General features: G+C 42.4%; 2 protein-coding genes and 1 pseudogene across 2 annotated transcripts; 1 reads left to right on the top strand and 2 right to left on the bottom strand.

Annotated features, from left to right (window-relative positions):
* Positions 1-211: 211 nt before the first annotated feature.
* Positions 212-13,590, bottom strand: LOC140823827 (probable LRR receptor-like serine/threonine-protein kinase At4g37250). Its single transcript, XM_073185333.1, has 2 exons — positions 11,797-13,590; positions 212-1,134 (listed from the first exon to the last, which is right to left on the bottom strand). The coding sequence occupies exons 1-2, from the start codon at positions 13,460-13,462 to the stop codon at positions 461-463; spliced, it is 2,340 nt and encodes a 779-aa protein (XP_073041434.1). The 5' UTR covers positions 13,463-13,590; the 3' UTR covers positions 212-460.
* A 2,123-nt stretch (positions 13,591-15,713) lies between these two features.
* Positions 15,714-17,901, bottom strand: LOC140823826 (uncharacterized; annotated as a pseudogene).
* A 1,604-nt stretch (positions 17,902-19,505) lies between these two features.
* Positions 19,506-21,201, top strand: LOC140823824 (gallate 1-beta-glucosyltransferase 84A24-like). Its single transcript, XM_073185330.1, has one exon. It carries the CDS (start codon positions 19,653-19,655, stop codon positions 21,123-21,125), a length of 1,473 nt encoding a protein of 490 aa, XP_073041431.1. The 5' UTR covers positions 19,506-19,652; the 3' UTR covers positions 21,126-21,201.
* The last annotated feature ends 1,271 nt before the right edge of the window (positions 21,202-22,472 follow it).

Below are 22,472 nucleotides of genomic sequence, written 5' to 3'. Positions count from 1 at the left end.
TTGGTCCGATGAAAAGATACAAGTCTAGACTCTAGCCCCTTTGCATCTACTCTCAAACTTTTTAATGAAGTTTTCCATTTCAGATACTACGAGATAAATCAACAGGGAAACAAGTTCAGCAGGTGATTTGATACACAAGGAGATTACACGTAAAAGTTTAGAATATTTTTCACGCCATGTTAAATTATAAAATTTTATGTACCCGTAACCTATGGTCAGATTATCTCGAGTTTGAATTGATATGCCGAATTCGGGTCGCTTGGCACCATTAGAAACTTAGGATCGAAACATTCATTATAAGTTATGCTAGTACCATGATCATTACTTGATCAAATTGCACTCACAAAACATTCATCAAGGACAAGAATCCTCAAATGATTCCAAGCTCAAAAAGAAAGTTAAGGAGGGATCATTGCTGCCTTTATCCATTAGCAGATTATGCTTCCAGCTTAAGAATGGATCAGTGTGCAAAAGAGCATGGGACTTTCTCCAACACTTGAAGTGCTTCTTTCATGCAAGGTCTCTTATGTGGGATTAATGAAGCACAGCTGAATCCAAGCTTAAACCATTCCAAAATGGCATCCTCTCGCCCTGCCATGTTCCCCCTTAATGACACATCAGCCATCCTCAGAACTCCGGTTGGGTCTTCGGCCACCGAGCCAGTGGTCCACTGGTTCAACTCCCGGTTCAAGAACACCTTCCCCGTCAGAAGCTCGAGCAACAAAATCCCGAAAGAGTAGACATCCCACTTTGGGCTGGGTATAAGGTTTTGGAGCGACTCGGGAGCGTGATATGGAGATGTACATCCCACGAACCCCATGGGTGTGATGTAGGGGCTCATGTCAGCCACCTGATTGTGTAGGCCGTGATGTGATGATGTTGATCTCATGCTGCCAAAATGCCTGGCTGAGATGTGCCGTTTCATTTTGTGGCTTTGTTTTCCATATATGAGCCAATGGAGTCCGAAATCACTTATGATAGGCTCTTTATCTGGTGTCAGCAGGATGTTGCTAGGCTTTATGTTTCCATGAACATGTTTCTTCCCATGGACGTATGTTAGTCCTCTGGCCACACCTTTTGCTATCTTTAGCCGGGCTTCCAGAGACAAATTATAAGGAGATGAACCTGTTTTCCCTGAAAAGTATCCACAAAACTAAGGACACATAGGGCCATTTGATTCATTGAAAGATGAAACTGCAAACTTCGTGTAAAGAATTAAAATTGACAAGTACTGCACTTATCGTGTTTAGTACCAAGATTTACAAAATTAAGCTCTGTGTAACTTTTTTCCCGTGAAACATGTTAAGTTAATATCTCTCAATTATTTGTGAGTGTGCGCAGATATTGAAGGTATAAGGTGATGTAGCACATGCCTTTGGCATATTATATGAATTATATGGATAAAGTTTTTCAAACTCGAAGAACATACTTTACCTCCAAGACAGTCTCAAATTGTTGCTGAAGTATTCCATTTAACACAACAAAAACAAATGCTTCTGGTCCCAAAATCAGTCATGGAAATTTGAGGAATCATCAATGATACCCCTATAAGGGCCCGGGTCATGGAGGACCCGGGAAGTTTCATGGAGTAGCCCATATAGAAAACGAGAGGGCGATTGTTACCCACGCGACTGGGCGCTTCATGCATGACCGGGTATTTACTTACCTCCCGGGCAAAAAGGGACCGGGCTTTCATGCTAAAGCCGAGGGCTCAATACTCGAGTAACTTACTTAGAGGATCTTATAGATTGTAGGGAAGAAACGACTGGGCGGGAAGTCAACGTCTTTCGCCTGAACGTATCCCCGAAAATATGGAGAAGAAAGGGACTGAACATGCAGTCAACGTCCCTTATTCTTGGAGTACCCACGAAGCTATCGGGTAGAAAGGGACCCGACAGGCCGTCAACGTCCGAGGGTACAAGTAGTAGGTGAGCACGCGCATCAAAGTAACCCTAGCTCCTCTTCAAATAGCAGGTATCGTTGACATCTTACAGGTCTGAAATTTCTTCACTCTCAAGCATCCATACATATTGCTTTAAGTTCCCTCTCGACAACCCTGCTGACTTAAGCATCGGAGTGGTCACGCCGGACACCCTTCCGGCGCCCATTCACGAGTTCCTTTCATTGTTTGCAGGTCACGATCGAAGCCATCTACCTTACTCATTTTCCTAAACAACACTATAAATTCTTGATTTGACCCGGTGGAGCACCCTACCCTGCTCATCCATTTTACCCGGATCACATCATTGGCGCCGTCTGTGGGAAATTGAGACTAAGGCGTTGATATGGCTCACACGAGGAAAACTAACCAGAACACTTCCCGGGTCCAGGGAGTTGACGCGAATCATTCAAGACAAGAGGACGCCCCTCCCGATCTTATCACTATGACTCCAGCGGAGTTTGATAGACGCATTAACGAAGCCATAGAGAGAGCTATGGCCAGGCGGGAAGCTTCCCACCATGATATACCACTCGAGAAAGAACCAGAAAAAGAGCAGGAGCAGCAGCAAGAATTGAGGGAGGAGGAGAAGAGGGGAGAAGTGGAGGAATCCTCTGCTGGTTCTAAGTCACCAACGATGGTCGAGGAAATGCTGGAGTTAAAACAGAAAATGAAAGTCCTGGAAGGACAGCTGGAAAATCGTGGTTCTTCTCGGACGTCTGTCAAAGGACGCCCGTTTGCTGAGGCTATCATCCGGGAACCTCTTCCTGGAAACTTTAAATCTGCTAAAGTAAGGGCGTATGATGGAAACGAGGACCCGGAAGAACACCTGGCCAGATTCGAGAATATGGCTATGCTGCACTGTTACACTGATAGGATCAAGTGTAAAGTATTTTTAACCACACTGGTGGACTCAGCTCAGAGATGGTTTGATGGATTGGCTCCATTGAGTATTAAATCATTTGAGGATTTTCAGAAAGCCTTCTTACACCATTTCAGCAGCAGTAAGAAGTATAAGAAAACTACTTTCAGTTTGTTCGAAGTGAGACAGGGACCGGAGGAAAGTTTGAGGATGTATATCAAGAGGTTTAACAAAGTGGCTTTGGATGTGCCAACTTGTGCTGCAGAGACAAAAACTACTGCCTTCACTCAAGGCCTAAAAGAGAGTGAGTTCTTCAAGTCATTAACGAAAAAAGTGCCTGAAGATTTTGAGGATTTGCTGTCTAGGACAGAGAAGTATATCAATATGGAAGAAGCCCAGAAACAAAAGAGGGAAGCCATCAGGAAGGAAAGAGGGGACCGGGCACCTAAGCCCGAGGAGAGGGGACCACGGCGGGGTAATCCAGGGCACTTTTCCCCGCATGTGCCTTTGAAAATTATCCGAGAAAGAGAAGTGCAGGAATGCAGTAGGGATCCGATTCCCAGTCATCAGCTGTCCCAACCCGGGAAAAGTGGATTTTGCACCAGGCATGGTGTGTGTCAGCATAGCACCGAGAATTGTAAGGCTTTGAAAAGAAGTTATGTCCCACCCACCAACCAGGGGCATGACCAGTACACCAAAAGGTCGAGATGTCCACCTTGGACCCCCCGGCCGCCAGTATCTCATGCTCGAGTAGACTCAAGAAACAACCCGGGAAACCATATGGGTAGGAGGAGGGAGCCGGAACCTGAGAAGAGGAGCCCTTCGTCCCCTGTTGCTGGAGTGATTAAGATGATATCGGGAGGATCCACCGATGGAGATTCAAATCGGGACAGGAAATCAAGAAGTAGGCGGGAGTGTCTGGAGGTGGAGGGATCTAGGAGGAACGAGGCCGTGATCAGTTTTGGCCCAAAGGACCTGAAGGGAATAAACATGCCCCACAATGACGCTTTGGTTATCCAAGCCCGGGTGGCCAATTACGACATCCTGAGAGTCTTCGTGGATTCTGGCAGTTCAGTCAATGTGATTTTCAAAGATGCCTTAGTGCAGATGGATTTGCAAGGGTTTAAGTTGGAAGCTGTGGAGACTGCCCTTTTTGGTTTTGCGGGACATGCAGTTTATCCTGAGGGAGAAATTGTTCTGCCACTCACTCTAGGCTCCCGGGACCTGTTCCCCGGTCTAAGGTTCCGTACCTTAGTTCTACATAAGCCCAGGGTTCTACTCCCTGGCTCGGGGCTCCGTACCTCGACCATTCCAAAGTCCCGGGACCTGTTCCCCGGCCTAAGGTTCCGTACCTTAGTTCTACATAAGCCCAGGGTTCTACTCCCTGGCTCGGAGCTCCGTACCTCGACCATTCCAAAGTCCCGGGACCTGTTCCCCGGCCTAAGGTTCCGTACCTTAGTTCTACATAAGCCCAGGGTTCTACTCCCTGGCTCGGGGCTCCGTACCTCGACCATTCCAAAGTCCCGGGACCTGTTCCCCGGCCTAAGGTTCCGTACCTTAGTTCTACATAAGCCCAGGGTTCTACTCCCTGGCTCGGGGCTCCGTATCTCGACCATTCCAAAGTCCCGGGACCTGTTCCCCGGCCTAAGGTTCCGTACCTTAGTTCTACATAAGCCCAGGGTTCTACTCCCTGGCTCGGGGCTCCGTACCTCGACCATTCCAAAGTCCCGGGACCTGTTCCCCGGCCTAAGGTTCCGTACCTTAGTTCTACATAAGCCCAGGGTTCTACTCCCTGGCTCGGGGCTCCGTACCTCGACCATTCCAAAGTCCCGAGACCTGTTCCCCGGTCTAAGGTTCCGTACCTTAGTTCTACATAAGCCCAGGGTTCTACTCCCTAGCTCGGGGCTCCGTACCTCGACCATTCCAAAGCCCCGGGACCTGTTCCTCGGCTTAAGGTTCCGCACCTTAGCTCCTCATAAACCCAGAGCACTACATCCTGTTAAGTGTCCGTTCGTTCCAGGCATTCACATCACAGATATCCATTTAAAGTGCGGAAGGCTAATACCCGTTCACATGATTTGGTATCTTAGTTAGTTCTCAACACTTGGAAAATTGTTAGATTTGTTAGAACGAGAATGTCCTGATCATATAAGGAACGAGTACTGAATTTTTGTAAATATTGCGAAGAAGGATAAAAGGAAAGAAAATATTGCATTACTACAAAGCCCGAAGGCAGGGAGTGAACTTAAAAATGAAAAGAGGACAAGCCTATTCTATATCAGCAGAGGGCTGTTTTCTGGCTCTTTCGCCTCCTCTGTCGGCTTCTCTATTTGCCCTGCTTCTCCCTCTCCAGGTTTTTCTTCTTCCTCCCCCTCTACGGACTCCTCCTGTTTCTCCTCCTCTACCGGTTCCTCTCCGTCCTCCTCTTCGGATGTACCCTCGTTGCCTCCCACCCCGGCTCCTGCAAGAGATGCAATGGCTAGCCCGAAGTCTGGGGATAAGCTCGGCTTCCTGGAATTGTTGAAGGCATCTTTTGAAGCCAGTCTTAAAGAAAGGATAAGCTCGATCCTCAACGGCCGCCTTGAATTCTGAGGATTCCAGGAAGGAAGTCCGCAGTTGCTCTTTTTGGCGCTCAGACTCGGCTAGAGCCTTCTCGGCTCTTTCAGCCCGGGACATTTGTTCTTCTATGGCATCTATCAGGGAGGCGTTCTTGCGATCAAGAATCGATTGATGCCTTTGAAGAGTTTCCTCCCTGATGTGACTTTCATTTAATTCCTCCCGGGCTTTGGCCAGCTCCGCCTGAGCAGACTCCACAGAGCCTTGAAGGGTTGCCACTGTCTCTGAATGGAATCCCTTCAATTGAGCAAGCTCCGCTTGAATAAGCTCGTTCGTCTCTTGGAAGACCCGGAGTTGGGGAGCCTGGTGGTTGGCTAAGGAGGACACCTCTTCATAGGCTGACATTAACATATGTGCACCCTATTTTTCAGAGAGAAGGCAGGGTTGGCAAGGTCATATAAAAAAAAAAAAAAAGGGAGAGAAGATAGGGGAAGAAAGAAGCTTACAGCCAGAAGTTTGTTCAAGCCACCCAGGCATCGAGGGGTTGGCGGCATGCTCTTCAGGAAGGCCTGGTCAGTAGGAAGGAGCATTCGCTTGAGGAAGTCTGCCCCAACCCGGGAGGCTCCCTCAGTGGAGAAGACAGACCCGCTGGGGTGCGAAGGGAGGAAGGGCCCCTGGAAAAATTCTGGGAGAGGCCCCTGGAAGGATTCTGGGAGAGGCCCTTGGAGAGGTTCCTGTGAAGGTTCTTGGAGGGGTGCCTGGTCATCGCGCATGAGGGGAGGCGTGTCTGACTGAATCGCTTGAAAGGAAGCCTGGCCTCCCGCTTGATCATCCTCGCTGAGAGTCACCACCGGGATGGTCGTAACTCTTCTTGGCCTTTGGCTAAGGGGGAGGAGGTCCTCATCATCTTCCCTGGATTCAGGCGCCGTTCTCTTAAGTTCAAATTGCACCCGGGCCATCTCCTTCGCCCGGGCAGCCACATCCTCCGCTCTCTTTTCAGCAGCGGCCTTTCGGGCTGCCCTTTTCTTCTCCTTGGCCACCTTCTCGGCTGCCCATCTTTTGGCAAAAGCCTCTTCCATTAAATCTGCATAAGGAGCAGGAAAGGGTAAAATCCAAATGCAAATACAAAGCCAGGGAGCAATCGCACAACATGTAAAGGAAAGTTACCGGGTTGATGGCCCGAGCCAGCAACTTCATCAATCACTTGGTCAATCGGGTCCTCAACCCGGGCACTTAAATGATAAGCAACCAGTTGTTCTTGGGCAATAAGGACGGAGGAAGAAAACTTTCTACCCTCTACCAGGGCGAGGCTTCGGATGTAAAATTCTTCAGATTTGTACGCCTGAGGAAGTTCTGGCTGCTGAGGAAGAGAAGGGAGGAACTCGGTTGAACAATCAAGAGAACCCGGGAGACGAATGAAAAAATATCTTCCTTTCCACCCCTTTTGAGAGGAAGGGATGTCATCAAGAAAGCGGGCATTAAGCCGAGCAGAAAGGGAAAAGGCATTATCTCCTAATCTACAAATAAAGAAATAATGCAGAACTTTGGAATTTATTACCAGATCATGCGTACGGAAGAGAACAAAAACCGAAGCCATGATCCGGAAAGAGTTGGGATGAAATTGATTGATAGGTACACCAAAAAATTTGGCAACCTCGATGTAGAACGGAGCAATGGGAAATCGAAGACCGTTGCGGAGTTGGTCCCGAAAAAAGGTAATATAATCCGAGGGGGGTTGATCCGCCCGGTCAGAAGGTCCGGGTATAAGAATAGGATAAGAAGAAGGAATGACCCCTAGGGTTCGAAGTTCTTTTTCTGCTCCGGGTCGCAGGGAGCTTTTCAGAGAAGAGAACCATGGAATCTCGGGGGCCTCGGTTAAAGGGTGGTCGGAAGCCCGGGCTTTACCCTTACCCTTATCCTTTTTGGGGATCCGGGATATGCCCGAAGAAGAAGGTTTAGAAGGTCTCGAGGAAGATTGGGGTTTTAAGATTATAGGTTTTTGGACAGTCTGGGTAGAAGGGCGACGAGAAGTAGGAGAAGGAGACGAATCAGAACGAAGGGCGGCGGATTCATACCCTGACGAACCTCGAGCATTGGCCCCGGAAGTAGAAGAAGTCGAATTAGACATAAGGAAAAGAAAAAACTTACAAATGCGGTGGAAGATCGTCGGAGCAAGGAAACTTTGAATGCCGGAGCTGCGAGAAAAGAATTTGCAAGGGCTTCGCCGAGACTGGTGATTTGAAGGTGATTTTCGGAAAGCCCTAGGGTTGCTATATATAAGGGAAGAAGGACGATCTGGACCGTCGACTGAAAACACGTGTGCGGTCTCGATGCGTCCCAGAAATCACAGTGGGCAGAATGAAGGGACGGTTACGCAGATCGAGGCGTCATGATGGCTTATCTACTCGGAATGCGAACCGACTGTGGCGGTTGTTCAGTAGGGCCCATATCATTTTAACCCTGCGTCAAGCACCTGCGGGTATGAAGTGTTATCTCACTTTAAGCCCGGGAGGTTTGAGGCCCCGGCATATTGTTTTAAGCCCGGGAGGTTTGAGGCCCCGGCATATTGTTTTAAGTCCGGGAGGTTTAAGGCCCCGGCATTTTTATGATCTGAGTTCTGAAGGTATTGAACCTCGGAGGTATGTTCTGAAAGGGTATGTTCTAAAGATCTTATGTGCGTATATAAAGAGCCTAATTCTTAGGGATTATCGTACAGTTGTTGTTCTAGTACGCATGAATCAACGAGGAAGTCTGTTTGTAGATAGTAAAAAGACAATGTACTTCAATAAGAATATTCACTACATAGAACATCAGCGAGTTGTTACAATGTTAATTCTTGCAGATACTTCGTCTTGCCACTCAGTTATCCAGTTGGTTAACTCGTGAATACGAAGATTAACGAAAGACTCGTAAGTCCTTATTTTTTCTAGCTGATGCCATTCCTCCCGAAGCATCATATGTAACAGAACATGATCAGTGACCAAGTCTGTAACTCGGGCCACTGCAAACTCTCGGACATACATCCTCGCTCTGGCTCTTTGTGCCCGAGTAGGGACGAGACCGTTACGGTAAGTAAAGTCCAGATCGTAAACTTTGTCCCGCACAGCCATAACCTTCACCCATACGCGATGTTCGAGCCTTCTCTTCAACTCCTCTAGACGAGGACGCATGGCATTCGTCACCAAGACGTGGGTACTGCTGCAAGCAGTAGATCCGCTTGAACTAGACATACCGGATTAATGATCACCTTGTGGTTTGCTACAGTTCTATTTATAGACGAGCGTCTCTCAGTATAGGGAAGCCAAAGGGTCCCAGCCAATCGAAGCGTTTCCTTTATTATTTCAAAGCAGGAGCTGATTGAAGCCGTCGAATCTAAACACGCGGGCGGTCAGGATATCCCTTGAAAATCGTATTAAGAAGGTGAAGGGGCATTGACGGTTACCAAGGCGCCCGACTGATACATCTGGGAATACGGAACGTTCTCATTCGGTGAGAGTTTTAATGATGAGTTGTATATCATCCGGATACCACGTGAATAGTCCGGGAGGTTTGAGGCCCCGGCATATTATTCTAAGTCCGGGAGGTTTGAGGCCCCGGCATATCATTCTAAGTCCGGGAGGTTTGAGGCCCCGGCATATTATTCTAAGTTCGGGAGGTTTAAGACCCCGACACGTTATTTTCGGTCCGGGAAATTCGAGGCCCCGACATTTTCTTCCAATTGTTCTGGGAGATTCAATCGCGCATTTATGAATTACACCCGGTTTATCATTAATTAACGTGCAAAGAAGAAAATGAAACAAGTAAGCAGATTTTATTCATAAAGGAATCGCTCATGCCTAGCACCAATTATTAGTACACCTACGACATGTTGCCACTCATGGATCCAGTGGGTTAGTTCAGGAGACTGGGCGATGTTAAAGGACTCAGAGGAGGAAATCTTTCCCAGTTGACGCCCTTCCTTCAGCAGCATCGCATGAAGCAGGACTTCATCAGTAGCGAGCTCGGCAACATGGTTGACTTCGAGCTCCCTTTTGTACCTCCTCGCCACCGCTCTTTGTGCCCGAGTAAAGGCCAAACCCTCTCGAAGCGTGGCATTAAGATCTTGAATCTTATGCCAAGTGGACATCACCTTCGACAAGACCAACTCCTCAATGGTCCTCTTCAGATCCTCCAGATGAGGAGGTAGGGTATTGGGCGCTGGAAAGTAGATGCCACTGCAGACCGTAGATTCGCTCGAACTTGCCATGCCGAAGGTATTATCTCTTACCTCCCATTGCCTTCCTGTATTTATAGGCATGTAGCATTTATTATCGAGGTAGGCGAAGGGACTGTTACGAATATCAAGGTACTAAAGTATTAATCGGCAGAAGAGGAGAGGACACACGTGGTTATCGAGACGTTAGACTTATTTCTTTCCCGAAATACGAAGCGTCTCCAGGAAGGAGTTAAGGCTTACACCTGTTATCGCAACAATCGGGATATCCGGGTAAGCGTGGTAATATTTGTATTGAGTCCGGGAGGTTTAAGGCCCCGGCATTTTCTCTTGAGTCCGGGAGGTTTAAGGCCTCGACATTTTATCTTAAGACCGGGAGATTCGAGGTCCCAGCATATTGTTGTAAACCCGATAAATGCGGAGCTCGGGCGCCCTTTTTGTTTTATTAGTACGAAATCCTCACGTCTCCGTTCGTTACTTATTAGTAGTTAATCTTGTCAGTCGAGTTAGACAGTCCGTGGGATATGCATCAGATAAAATGGTAAAAGACAGTAAACTCGGATGATAATTTTATTTAACGAAATTACTTCGAATTACATCGAAATATGCCTCCTCTACGAAGGCTTTCCACAGGAACATCCAACGTCTCACTTCTCGTGTAGCCCTTCCTTCATAGCCCTTGGCGTCAGTGATATCGTTGAGAGTGTTCCTCTCTTTTCGAAGCATCAGTTCGTACATGCGGTCCTCTTCAAAAGGATCCCCCAACTCGGAAATATTTAGATACTCCCGATACTTCTCCAATTTCGCTAGAAGCCGAGGAGTATTAGCCTCACCGCAGTAGTAGAGAAGCTGTAACTCCTGCAGTGCCTCCCAGAAGGCGAGAATTTTGTGAAAGACCTCCTCCTCTATTTCCGTCTTATGCCTCTCTGAGGATGCATTCATGAACTCTTCCGCCAGATCAGGGACGCTGGGATTGCTAGCACCTGCCATTGTATCTTCCTAACAACACTTTGCTGGTATGATGACGGATCGGTAAGGCCCTATTTATAATAAGAACAAATTAATAGTGACCGTTGATCTTCAAGATGCCTGAACGGTTGAGATAAGTTGTGGAAATTGTGCCGGGAGGTGAAAAGACGTGCACAGCTGTCGAGGTGTCAGACTTATCCATCTCTCAAGATGTGAAGCGTTTTCTAGTAGGAATTAATTGTGGGTGCATCTCATTATAACGAATGCAATATCCAGGGAGGTTGGATAACAATTCATTCGGGTCCAGGAGACAAATCATCCAGGCGTGACACCTCTTCTACGGGATGTTTAAAGGCCCCGATGCTATTATAAACCGCGAATTATTTCACACCAATCGGGACAACGAGTGAGACTCTAGCCCGACTATTTTAGGGATGGGTGGTGATACCCCTATAAGGGCCCGGGTCATGGAGGACCCGGGAAGTTTCATGGAGTAGCCCATATAGAAAACGGGAGGGCGATTGTTACCCACGCGACTGGGCGCTTCATGCATGACCGGGTATTTACTTACCTCCCGGGCAAAAAGGGACCGGGCTTTCATGCTAAAGCCGAGGGCTCAATACTCGAGTAACTTACTTAGAGGATCTTATAGATTGTAGGGAAGAAACGACTGGGCGGGAAGTCAACGTCTTTCGCCTGAACGTATCCCCGAAAATATGGAGAAGAAAGGGACTGGACATACAGTCAACGTCCCTTATTCTTGGAGTACCCACGAAGCTATCGGGTAGAAAGGGACCCGACAGGCCGTCAACGTCCGAGGGTACAAGTAGTAGGTGAGCACGCGCATCAAAGTAACCCTAGCTCCTCTTCAAATAGCAGGTATCGTTGACATCTTACAGGTCTGAAATTTCTTCACTCTCAAGCATCCATACATATTGCTTTAAGTTCCCTCTCGACAACCCTGCTGACTTAAGCATCGGAGTGGTCACGCCGGACACCCTTCCGGCGCCCATTCACGAGTTCCTTTCATTGTTTGTAGGTCACGATCGAAGCCATCTACCTTGCTCATTTTCCTAAACAACACTATAAATTCTTGATTTGACCCGGTGGAGCACCCTACCCTGCTCATCCATTTTACCCGGATCACATCAATCAATAATTTTGCATGAAAGAGACATGACCATGAATGCAATGAGAATATTCAGCAATAATTTTTTGTAAGAAAAATGCTGTCAATTTTGAGGAAAAAGAACTTACTGTAATGCACACTGGCCAAGCTTCCACCGGAGACATACTCATTGACAACAAGTTTTTCGTCATCTCCACAATAGAACCCTTTAACTTGAACTAAATTTCGATGTCGTAACTTGGCAATAGCCTTAATGTGGTTCTCGAAATCCTTCAATCTTGTAACTCCACTTTCTCCGATTCTCCTGACAGCAAATGCAGTTCCATCTCGAATCACAGCTTTGTACACTATGGAAGAACTAGTCGTTGAACTGATCACGTATGCTGAAGCCTTCAGCAATGTCTCAAGATCTAGTTCCGTCTCACCATCTATCATCACTAGGGAACTTTCGTTCTTGAATAGTTCATTGTGGTGTTGCCGATTTCCGTGTTGATCATCGAATACGTGGTTAACAGTGTTGTCATCTGTGTCTGAACATGTGGCCTCTGATGTTTCCTCACCGTTTGTAATGGTTAAACAAGGCCAAACGGGACGGTTTCTTGTTTCTGTTGTTACTACTATTGGGTCTGAATCTTTCTTGAATATATACAAATTGGCTGTTGTAGAGATCGATTTTTCTTTGGCTTCTGGATTTGCTTTCTTGCCTTTTTGGATTATGAAAAGAAACACCAGCGCGAGAACTCCAATGCCCGCTAAGTTTCCAACTGCGATTCCGGCGATGGCGATCGGTTTTATATGGCGTTGTGGTGGATTTCGAGCTTCATTTGCTGCTGCTCTGGGAGAATCATGCTGTGGATCTATTATCAATGGAATGACTGCTATCGCCGGAGCCGATGTGCTTGAGTTAGTATCTGGTGTGGTAGAAAGTGTCGCGGGAACCGTGCATGGTTTCTGGATCGGTTTGCCACAGAGGCCTGCATTTCGTGCATAAGAGATTGTTCCTTGATTCAGTAACGGCGTTGATTCTGGGATTTTCCCGGTCAGATTGTTGAACGAAAGATCGATCGTCGCATTCTGTGGGATTCTCGAAGCGAATTCAAGCGGTACTTGGCCAGAAATGTTGTTCAATGAGAGATTCAAATAGCGCAAATTCACCCCACCGAACTCTAGTGGCAATGATCCATTCAAGAAGTTTGAAGACAGGTCCAAGAACTCAACAGATTGCATCCGACTCGGGACAGGGCCTGAAAAATGGTTGTTTTTCAAAGAAACAATGCTTGAATTTTGTATTAAACTCTGAGGAATGTTGCCTGACAAGCCATTGTCGGACAAATTCAGAAGCTTAAGATTCTTCGGCCCTGAAATAAACTCTTGAAGCCCACCGGAGAATGCATTATTTGCCAGCGAAAGAACTTGAAGCTCTGAACCATTGAGAAGTGAAGATGGCAGGGTTCCATTCAAGAAATTACTCGACAAATCAAGTGTTCTCAAGTGCTGAATGAGACCTAAATCTTCCGGGACCGTGCCAACAAGCTTTGAATTTGGGAGAATTAAGCTCACAACTCGAAGCTTTACTCCAGAATTTTCAACATCAGCGCATGTTACACCAGCCCACAGACACGGTGTAGCATCATTGTAGTCCCAATTACCAAGAACAGATAAAGGGTCGCTGACAATTGAGTATTTGAAAGAAAGCAACAGGGCTCCATCTAAGTTTAGACTGAATGCAGGAACCAGAAGAAGCAGAAAAGCCAAAGAAAATGACTTGATGAAATGCAGAATTTTGCTGCCCATTTTTTTTCCAAGAACTGAGAAAATAAGCAGCTCTGCGCAGAACAAGTTCCTATACCAAGAAAGAGAAAGAGAGTGTAGAGAGAAAGCGTAACCAATTATGGAGATGTTTGCTTAGTTGACCAAAAAAGGATTGGGGGATTTAAGTAAAGTTGGTGAGATTACAGCTTTAGAGGGAAAGGCAGAATTCTAAAATCTTCTCTTTATGAGTAATAATTTGAAAATTGGAATTACGGTAACACATAAGTTGGAAGAATCTATGTCATCCTCGTGTGTTTGTTTATATAAAATGTTTGCAATAACATATATTTTTGGATAATCTGTGTTACCATGTGAGTTATATTTCCTAAGTGTTGTTTACATAAGATGTTCGAGTGAACACTTAATAAAAAAAAAACTTGAGTATTTCTATGTAACATATACCGACCATGTATTTTGAGACTGATTGAGGTAAATCCAAATTATTTTGTTTGGAATGTGAGTTATACATATATATCTTATACTAAAATTCAAAAAATTATTTTTTAGTGAAAATACTGAAATAAATGATACGTTAAGTTAATCGTTAAACCAATAAATCAGTCATATCTAGTTGCAAATGCCACTTTAAAAAATGTAGCGTATGTCATGAACAAGTATTACTATTCGATCGACATAACAATCAGTAGTCGACCAGATGGCCGTCGACCTTGTATCAATCTGACGAGGATCAATGACATTGGGTGAGAGGATGCTGTAATGTATTTATAGGGGCTAAACTTTGATCTTCTTTTTTGTTTTTTTTTTTTTTTTGGAAAAAAGAAGGGATGAATCAATCCTGTTGTGTCAACCCCAAGTTTGTAATGAGCATGGGGAAGTGGAGTGAATGGGCAGTATTGTTTGTACTTGGTGCTGTCTATACTCTGTTAAACCATTGTGGAAACTTTAGGTGATGCATTGATTTACGAGGAAAAAGGGTAGTGGAATCTTTATGCTACAAGACACTTAATATTTAAGTTGGACCCCAACTGTTTTTGTGGCATTGATACAAGTCCACTTTGTTTTCACTTTAATCCTTCTCTTCCCCACACCAATACTATCTCTTTTATTTATATATATATATATATATATATATATATATATATATATATATATATTGCAAACATGACTTTCTTGCAACTCGCTTTTTTGCTTGCAAATTAAATGAGAGTATTGGAGGATCCAACTCATTGGGTTTTTGCTGTCTTGACCTTTGAAGCTTGGGAATTTAAGTTTTGCTTGTTTTTTCTTCGAACTACATTTTGTTGCTTTGCTACTTGCCTCTGACTTTAGATTAAGATTCCTTGATTTACAGATTTGTACAGCACTGACGAGTAATGTGAAATAAGCCTTTGGGATGACTGAGACATGGGAATACGTAATCTATTTGATTAAATCATAAAAATTTCAAAATATATATTAAAATATTAACTTTAGATACTTTCTAGATGCTCTTGGTAAGGTCCACAATTTTTTCACTCAAAAAAATTTCAAGTTTTTTATGTAACTTTTTAGGTTGAAAGTCAGGCTCAAATTATGAGAATCCAGGACAGTATGAGTATTAAATGCATTTGGATCTATTATGTGTTGAAAAGACAATATTTGGTGATGTGTATTTTTTAAACAAGATGATCATGTTATCATATAGTGGACATCACACAATATGAGATAAATTTAAAAAGTTGTCATATTAAAGGAGGTGATCATCTCGTATAAAAAGTGTACATCATTTGGTGCTGTATTTTCAACACAGTAGATGATCCAAATCCATATTGCATATGACATGACTTATATTTACAATCATGGATTCCGCAGATAATTGTGGAGATGAATAAATCTGAGTGGTTCGTTCGATATTTCCAGCTTTCACAAATGAACTGCTTAACTTTGCAATCTAGCTAACCGTGGTTTGTTTATTATGTAGCGAGACTTCGTATCCCTACAGCTAATATTTAAAAAATAAAAAATATAATTCTTTTACATTTAGCTCTCTGCAACTTCATTTATTTATTTCGAATATGAATGGAATATAGCTGGAGATTGAAGAAGCCTTACATGCCAACAATCTTAGCCATAACTGGATACCCTTACAGTATCAGAACCCCAAGTTTCACTACATGAATGTTCAATAATCTCAATTCAATTTTTCAACTCAATACCCTCTTTGGCTCTAAGCCTCAATATTTAGTAAATATCTATGTAGTGTATTATAAGATGTTGCATCCAATCGAAGGACTGCAAGTTAAAAGAGCAATAATTTTTAACAACTTCGAATGTATACAAGGGATAAAAGCATCGCAATCTTCGAGGCTATGCAAATCTAATGTAGGCAAAGCTTGTTGAGACAAGTGGATCATGGGACTAACTAAAGCGTATGTCTAGCACCAGCTTCGGTAGGGTTACTCTGCCGCCTCAATTCTTCATTAGCATTCCTCAAGAACTGATCCCATCCACTTCCAGGACTCGTATCCAAATAGTCGTATGGAACTGCAGTTTTTAAACCCGGACGTATAACAAGTTGACTTACACAGTTCTGAACTCCAAATCATGATCTTTCTTCAACTTCTCTTCCAGTTCCTCCCAAGTAAATAGGAGCGGGAGGGTAAATGCACCCCAAGGGTTGAAATCCAAGAGCTTCACTCGTTTGTCCCTCGTGATATAGATGTCAAATATGTAACTTTCAGATTCAAAATTTTCGCGCACTTTCTCCATAAAGAATTCCTGGATCATCATTTTAAGATCAGGTTTCCTCACAAGAAGAGCAGGGTAAAAGCTAGTAACTTCTCGTTGGCAAATTCCAATGAGGACTTTATTGCAAACAAAGCCCCTAAATTCCATCTCAGGCTGCATTGATGGATACCATTTACGTGCCGGCCTTGAAGCACTCTTATCACTACACGATCATATGCATGGCAGAGGTCATTCACAAGAGAATCAGACGACCTCAATAGAAGTGCTATTTCATTGAAAGTGGTACACCTTAGGCTCCCGGTTGGACTAATCCAAGAAGAGTCTTTAGGTGCGCTCCAATTAAGCTTAGGAAAAACAGCACCCCCCAGTGATACAATGGATGCTTTGATCTTCATTTCCAATTCGGGGAAACAAGGAGCAGGAATAGGTTGTTCTGCCTCATCATCAGATCCTTCTGACACTACAAAATCTTCTTCATCTTCCCGATTACGTACTCTATTTGGAAGTGCATCATCATTTGAGATGGAAGCAGGAAGCAGGAACGGACCAGAGTCATTGAGAAGATAATCGACAAACGACTCCGGCAGATCATGAATGATGGATTTTATGGATATGTATTTGAATTTGGGGTACCATTCTTGGATTTGGCATCTGTTTATTTCTTCTTCCTTCATCACTAAAGCAAAAAAAGACTTTACCCTGTAAACCAGAAATAAAACAATTACTTCAAAAAAAATTTAGGATTGCCGCTGAAATATCTAGGCACGCGAGAATCCACTGATAAGAGGAGAGTTGGCGGCGTGGAGTTGCATCCTTGATAGCTGGGGATACATTTTCACTTGTAGTTTATTAATTTTTTAAAAAAATTCATATGAATTTTAGGCAAGCAACCCATGTGCAACCGAATTGTATCTCACACAAATCATCTAATATCTTAATCTATGCTTTAATTTTTCCATTCAATCAATACAGCAGTTCACATGCCTAATTGCAAGTAAGGAGATATCTTCTAGGAGGTTTAGATATCAGCCTAATCCAAACAGTGTCTATGGGATAAATGTTTCCAGAAAAATTATTTAATTTGGACAGCCAAAATTCTGCCCTCAGGATAAACCCCTCTCAACATAACCTCAAATTGCCGAATTTTTGTTGGTTGTGGGAGGATTCTAATTTTATGAAATACTTTTTTTAGAAGAACATGAATTTCAAAAATTTATCCTAAAATACTTCCTTTGGCTAAAATCGAAACTGCCAGTCTTACAATTTAGCCAAAATGCCAGAATTCATGAGCACAACTGGCCATCATCCTCCTCCTATACCGTTTCTTATATCCTTCGATGGCATTCTCTAATCAAATTACAATAATAATGTTGCAATTGTTTAAATTACCCAATCCTCAAAAAGTTTTGATAATGGACGAAGAGAAACGATGTTTTTTCCAATAAATCAACCCATCATAAATTCAAAGATACGAAGTTCATCAACAATTAAAACTCCCAAAAAAAAAAAAAATCAAAGATAGAGCTTAATTATAGTATATCATCAATTCGTACACCAAAAAAATCGACAACAAACAAATTAACAAACACGAGAAACTTCCCCGAATTCAATCGTTACTGAAGCTTAAAAGATATCAATTAAAAGTGCAATCACCAACTTAATAGGTTCCCAAGCTGAAGTTCTTGACTTTTTTCTTCCTTGGCGAGTGAATCAGAGCAGGCACTTGTAAGAAAGAATATTGAAACTGTATGGGACAAACGAGGAAAAGGATTTTATTGGGCTGCAATCTTGGGCTTCAGGCCCAAACCATAAGGAAGTCTATAAAACGTAAAAATCAAACATCTTGGTCTCACGAATCTTTATCTGTGAGACGGATCAACCCTACCGATATTCACAATAAAAAATAAGATCCTTAGAATAATCTCACACAAGTTTTTGCTAACTTTTAAAAGTTTAAATTTTGTTATATTCCTTTAATTTTTTTATTTATAATATTTATTTAAAACCTCCTATTTGAGTTATCCAAAAAACAATTGAATGAATTAAATATACATCCCTAATTAGTAACAAAATTAAAATTTTAGAAATTTTTTTTAAAAAATATTTGAGAGATATTGATATAAATTTATTATTTCATATATAATTTTGCATAATTAATATTTACTCTTGAATCCATTATAAAAATTTTCATTTTCCAAAAAAATATATATTATTATGAATATTATTTAAGAGTATGAAGTCAACTCATCTTTATTCTTATTTTTTTCCCATCTTTCACTTCAAACTGTATAATGTTTTATATTAATTAAGACAGTTTAATTTGTTGAGATTATAATAATATGAATTGACAAACCATAGGAACGACAATGTAATTAATATATAAAATTGACTTTGAAAAGGATTTGGAGAGTGTATTTGGGAAATCAACATTAAATAAGCCATCAAATTAAAGAGATTTATAAAAAAATCACAAAAGTTCTTAATTTTGGATATTGATCGAGTTGATCTGTCTAAAAAATATCCATATTTTTATGGATATAGATCGTCTCACGGGTCAATTTTTTGTATACGAATATCATATCCGACCAGACCCGTAAAATATTATTTTTAATTCCAAAATTATTTCTTAATTTTAGAAATTGATCGAGTTGATCTGTCTAAAAAATATAAACACACCAACTCAAAAAATAAAAAAATCATAAGATTTCTTGTTTTTGATATATACAGGCTAACGACCCTTACTAAAATGAATTAAATCTTTAATTAATTTAGTTTACTCAATTAAAAAAAACGAATCCTAATACATTTTAATAGATAATTTCAAATTCTTTGTGTCTGAAAGGTGCGTATCTATCTGTTGGTACTATCTCATATTCATTACAGACAGGTCTTAAATTTTCTTCACCGTCGTCCATGTTTCTAACAGTATTACCAGTTAAGATTTGGTGCCATTATTTTATGATTCACCTATAAATCCAGATCAAATGGTAAAACGTCATTAACTTGACACATGAAAAACTTATCAGAAGTTCACTTTCACTCCTAGACACTTAATCCAACACGTTAAGCGAACCAATTAATGATTTTTTTTTTTTTTTGTAGACCGATTCAGTACAAATCCAAAACGTGAGAAGAAGTGAAACTGTGATAATGATTTAATTAATAATCATACTACAATTTTAAGACAGGGTCAGATAACCTTGAATATGTTTGTTATTTTTATTTTTTGTCTAAATAAATGCACTTTATTAAATGTCCAATAATAAAGCAAGTCAAATCTTCAAAACAATACTGATAAAATCAAGTTAATTAGTATATTTTGGAGTGATCAATTATCACTAATTAATATATTAAGCGAACCGATTAATAAATTAATCCCGCCTCTCCTGTCTGACCGATATATGCCTGAATCAGCTGAAACCTACGTTATTATCACGTTCATCAAAAGAAAATATAAACAAAGAAGAGCAAGCAGATCAAGAAAATGGGCTATGCAGTCGTCCCCTCCGATGGATCTCTGCAAAATATCCATATTTTCATGGTAAGTTTTCCAGGTCAGGGCCATGTAAACCCGCTTTTAAGGTTAGCAAAAAGACTCGCATACTCGGGTCTGCTCGTCACCCTTTCTGCACCTGAGTACGTGGGTCAAAGTATCCGGATTGCCAATAACATCGCCGATGATGAGCCGACTCCACTGGGTCGGGGCTTCATCAGTTTCGAATTCTTTGACGACGGGTGGAGTTTGGACGAACCCAACCGAAGTGATCTCGACTTGTACTTGAGTCAACTCGAGGTTTCAGGCCGACAAAATCTCGCGAGGATGATCAGAGAGCATGAAGAGAAAGGCAGGCCGGTTTCTTGTTTGATTAATAATCCTTTCATTCCGTGGGTTTCTGATGTTGCGGAGAGCTTAGGGATTCCAAGTGCCATGCTTTGGGTCCAATCATGTGCTTCGTTTTCAGCGTATTACCATTTTTTCCATAATCTCGTGCCTTTTCCAAGCGAAAATGATCCGGAAATCGACGTGCAGTTGCCGTTTATGCCTCTGTTGAAGTGTGATGAAATCCCCAGTTTTTTGCATCCTAGTACTCCGTACCCTTTTCTGAGGAGAGCCATTTTGGGTCAGTACAAGAACTTGACGAAACCGTTCTGCATATTGATGGACACATTTGAAGAGCTGGAGCACGAAATTGTGGAACACATGTCCAAGATTTGCCGTCCGATCAAAACTGTTGGCCCTTTATTCAAAGAATTGGAAACTCAAGCAACGTCTTCAAACGAGACAATTCGTGTGGACTTTTTGACGGCAGATAATTGTGCAGAGTTTTTGGACTCCAAAGCCGAAGGTACGGTGGTATACATTTCATTCGGCAGCGTTGTTTATTTGACGCAAGAACAAGTTGACGAGATAGCTTACGGGCTTCTTAGTTCCAGTGTTTCATTTCTGTGGGTTCTGAAGCCTCCAGGGCCGGAAACCGGCCGGCTACCACATGTTCTGCCAGAAGGGTTCGTGGAGAAAGTGGGTGATAAAGGAAAAATAGTGCAGTGGAGCCCACAAGAGGAGGTGCTGGCGCACCGTTCCACAGCCTGCTTCGTTACTCACTGCGGCTGGAACTCCACGATGGAGACTTTGGCCAGTGGCGTCCCAGTAGTGGCGTTCCCTCAGTGGGGTGATCAGGTGACGGATGCCAAGTTTTTGGTCGATGTTTTCAAGGTTGGGATCAGGTTGTGTCGGGGGGCGGCTGAGGGGGGCATTGTTCCCCGGGAGGAGGTGGAAAGGTGCTTGAGAGAGGCGACAGGAGGAGGCCCCAAGGCGGCGGAGATGAAGGAGAACGCCCTCAAGTGGAAGAAAGCGGCAGCGGAGGCGGTGGCGGATTCTTATCGTAATATGAAAGATTTTGTGGACGAAATCGTGAGGATGAGAGGAGCATCGCGGGACCAATCGACAAATTCTTAGCTTATTGTCTTTACTGTGTTATCTTGGTATCGCTATCATTACTATATTAATTAATAAATCATATAACATTATTATATATATTTTTCAAAGAAAACTTCGAGGTCGATGCGCAACTTTAGGTCTCTCTAGATTGAGCACACATTGAGTGGTTCACGTAAACGATTTAAACCAAGTTAAATAGTAAGGTTGACTCGTTCAAGATTAGGAGAAGTTCCAGCTCGACTCGAGCTCGATTCAAGCTTTTATCATCGAGCTTGATTGATCTTAAAATTACTAAACTCACGAGAAGCTCGAGCTGGACTCGTTAAAAGCTCGTTTATCATGTTAATCAAGTCGAGTTAGAACTTAAAAATTAATAGATTTTTTATTTCTTCAACAAGCCTGACTTGAACTCGAAGCTTGAACTCAACTCGTTTACGATTTCCGAGCTCGTAAACCATATTATTGATCTCGAGTTTGATCTTGTTAAATATTAAATATATCTATTAACTAATTTTAAATTTAACATAAAAATTTAAATTTATTCATAAATAATCAAAACGACAAACATGACAACTTAAAATATAAACGAATCGAGCTCGAGCTTACGAGCCAGCTAAACAAGCCGATCTCGAGCTCACAAGCCTATTAACAAACATGTTTACGAGCTCGTGAGACGAATATATTTAGGCTTGAGTTTGGTTTGATTAAGTTGTCGAGCTTGAAATCGATTCGAGCTTAGCTTGATATGATTAATAAACAAACTCAAATGAATTTTTATCGAGTCGAGCTCCGAAAAACTCACAAACTCGTTGAATTGTTTACATCCCTAGGCTCAAGTTTTCATTTTAGAAAAGGGGACAAATTCAAACAAGGGATAGCCCGATAGGTAAGCTTTTGTTTGTGCATTAATTAATAATAAGTTTAACATTTATTATAACTATTATTAATAACTCCTCTTATTTGTCGTTCCTTTTCCCTAAACCGTCCATAGCCAAATTAATTTCTAAGGTTACTTACTCATTTTGGTCACTTCTGTTGTCATTTTTCTGTTACAAGTTAACGAGATCTAGTTCGACCCTCTTAAATCGTCTTATACGATATTTCTTTTTCATTCTCACAACAAAAAGAAGATATGTTTACTTTGCATCATAATATAATTTAACATCAAAAGCGATACACAAAAACTCGATAATTTAAAAAAACAAAAACTTGCGTGAGACGGTCTCACGGGTCGTATTTTGTGAGACGGGTATTTTATTTGGTTCATCCATGAAAAAATATTACTTTTTATACCATGAGTATTACTTTTTATTGTAAATATCGGTAGGGTTGACCCGTCTCACAGATAAAGATTCGTGAAACCGT

This window comes from Primulina eburnea, chromosome 2 (assembly GCF_022965805.1).
Source record: "Primulina eburnea isolate SZY01 chromosome 2, ASM2296580v1, whole genome shotgun sequence".
Taxonomy (NCBI): Eukaryota; Viridiplantae; Streptophyta; class Magnoliopsida; order Lamiales; family Gesneriaceae; genus Primulina; species Primulina eburnea.
The sequence above is the reverse complement of the archived record's forward strand: the minus strand, read 5'-3'. Positions and strand labels throughout refer to the sequence as shown.

Coding starts and splice junctions, on each gene's coding strand:
- LOC140823827 (XM_073185333.1), bottom strand. CDS start 13,462: ATGGGCAGCAAAATTCTGCATTTCATCAAGTCATTTTCTTTGGCTTTT. Junction 1,135..11,796: donor CTTGGCCAGTGTGCATTACA/GTAAGTTCTTTT, acceptor GATACTTTTCAG/GGAAAACAGGTTCATCTCCT.
- LOC140823824 (XM_073185330.1), top strand. CDS start 19,653: ATGGGCTATGCAGTCGTCCCCTCCGATGGATCTCTGCAAAATATCCAT.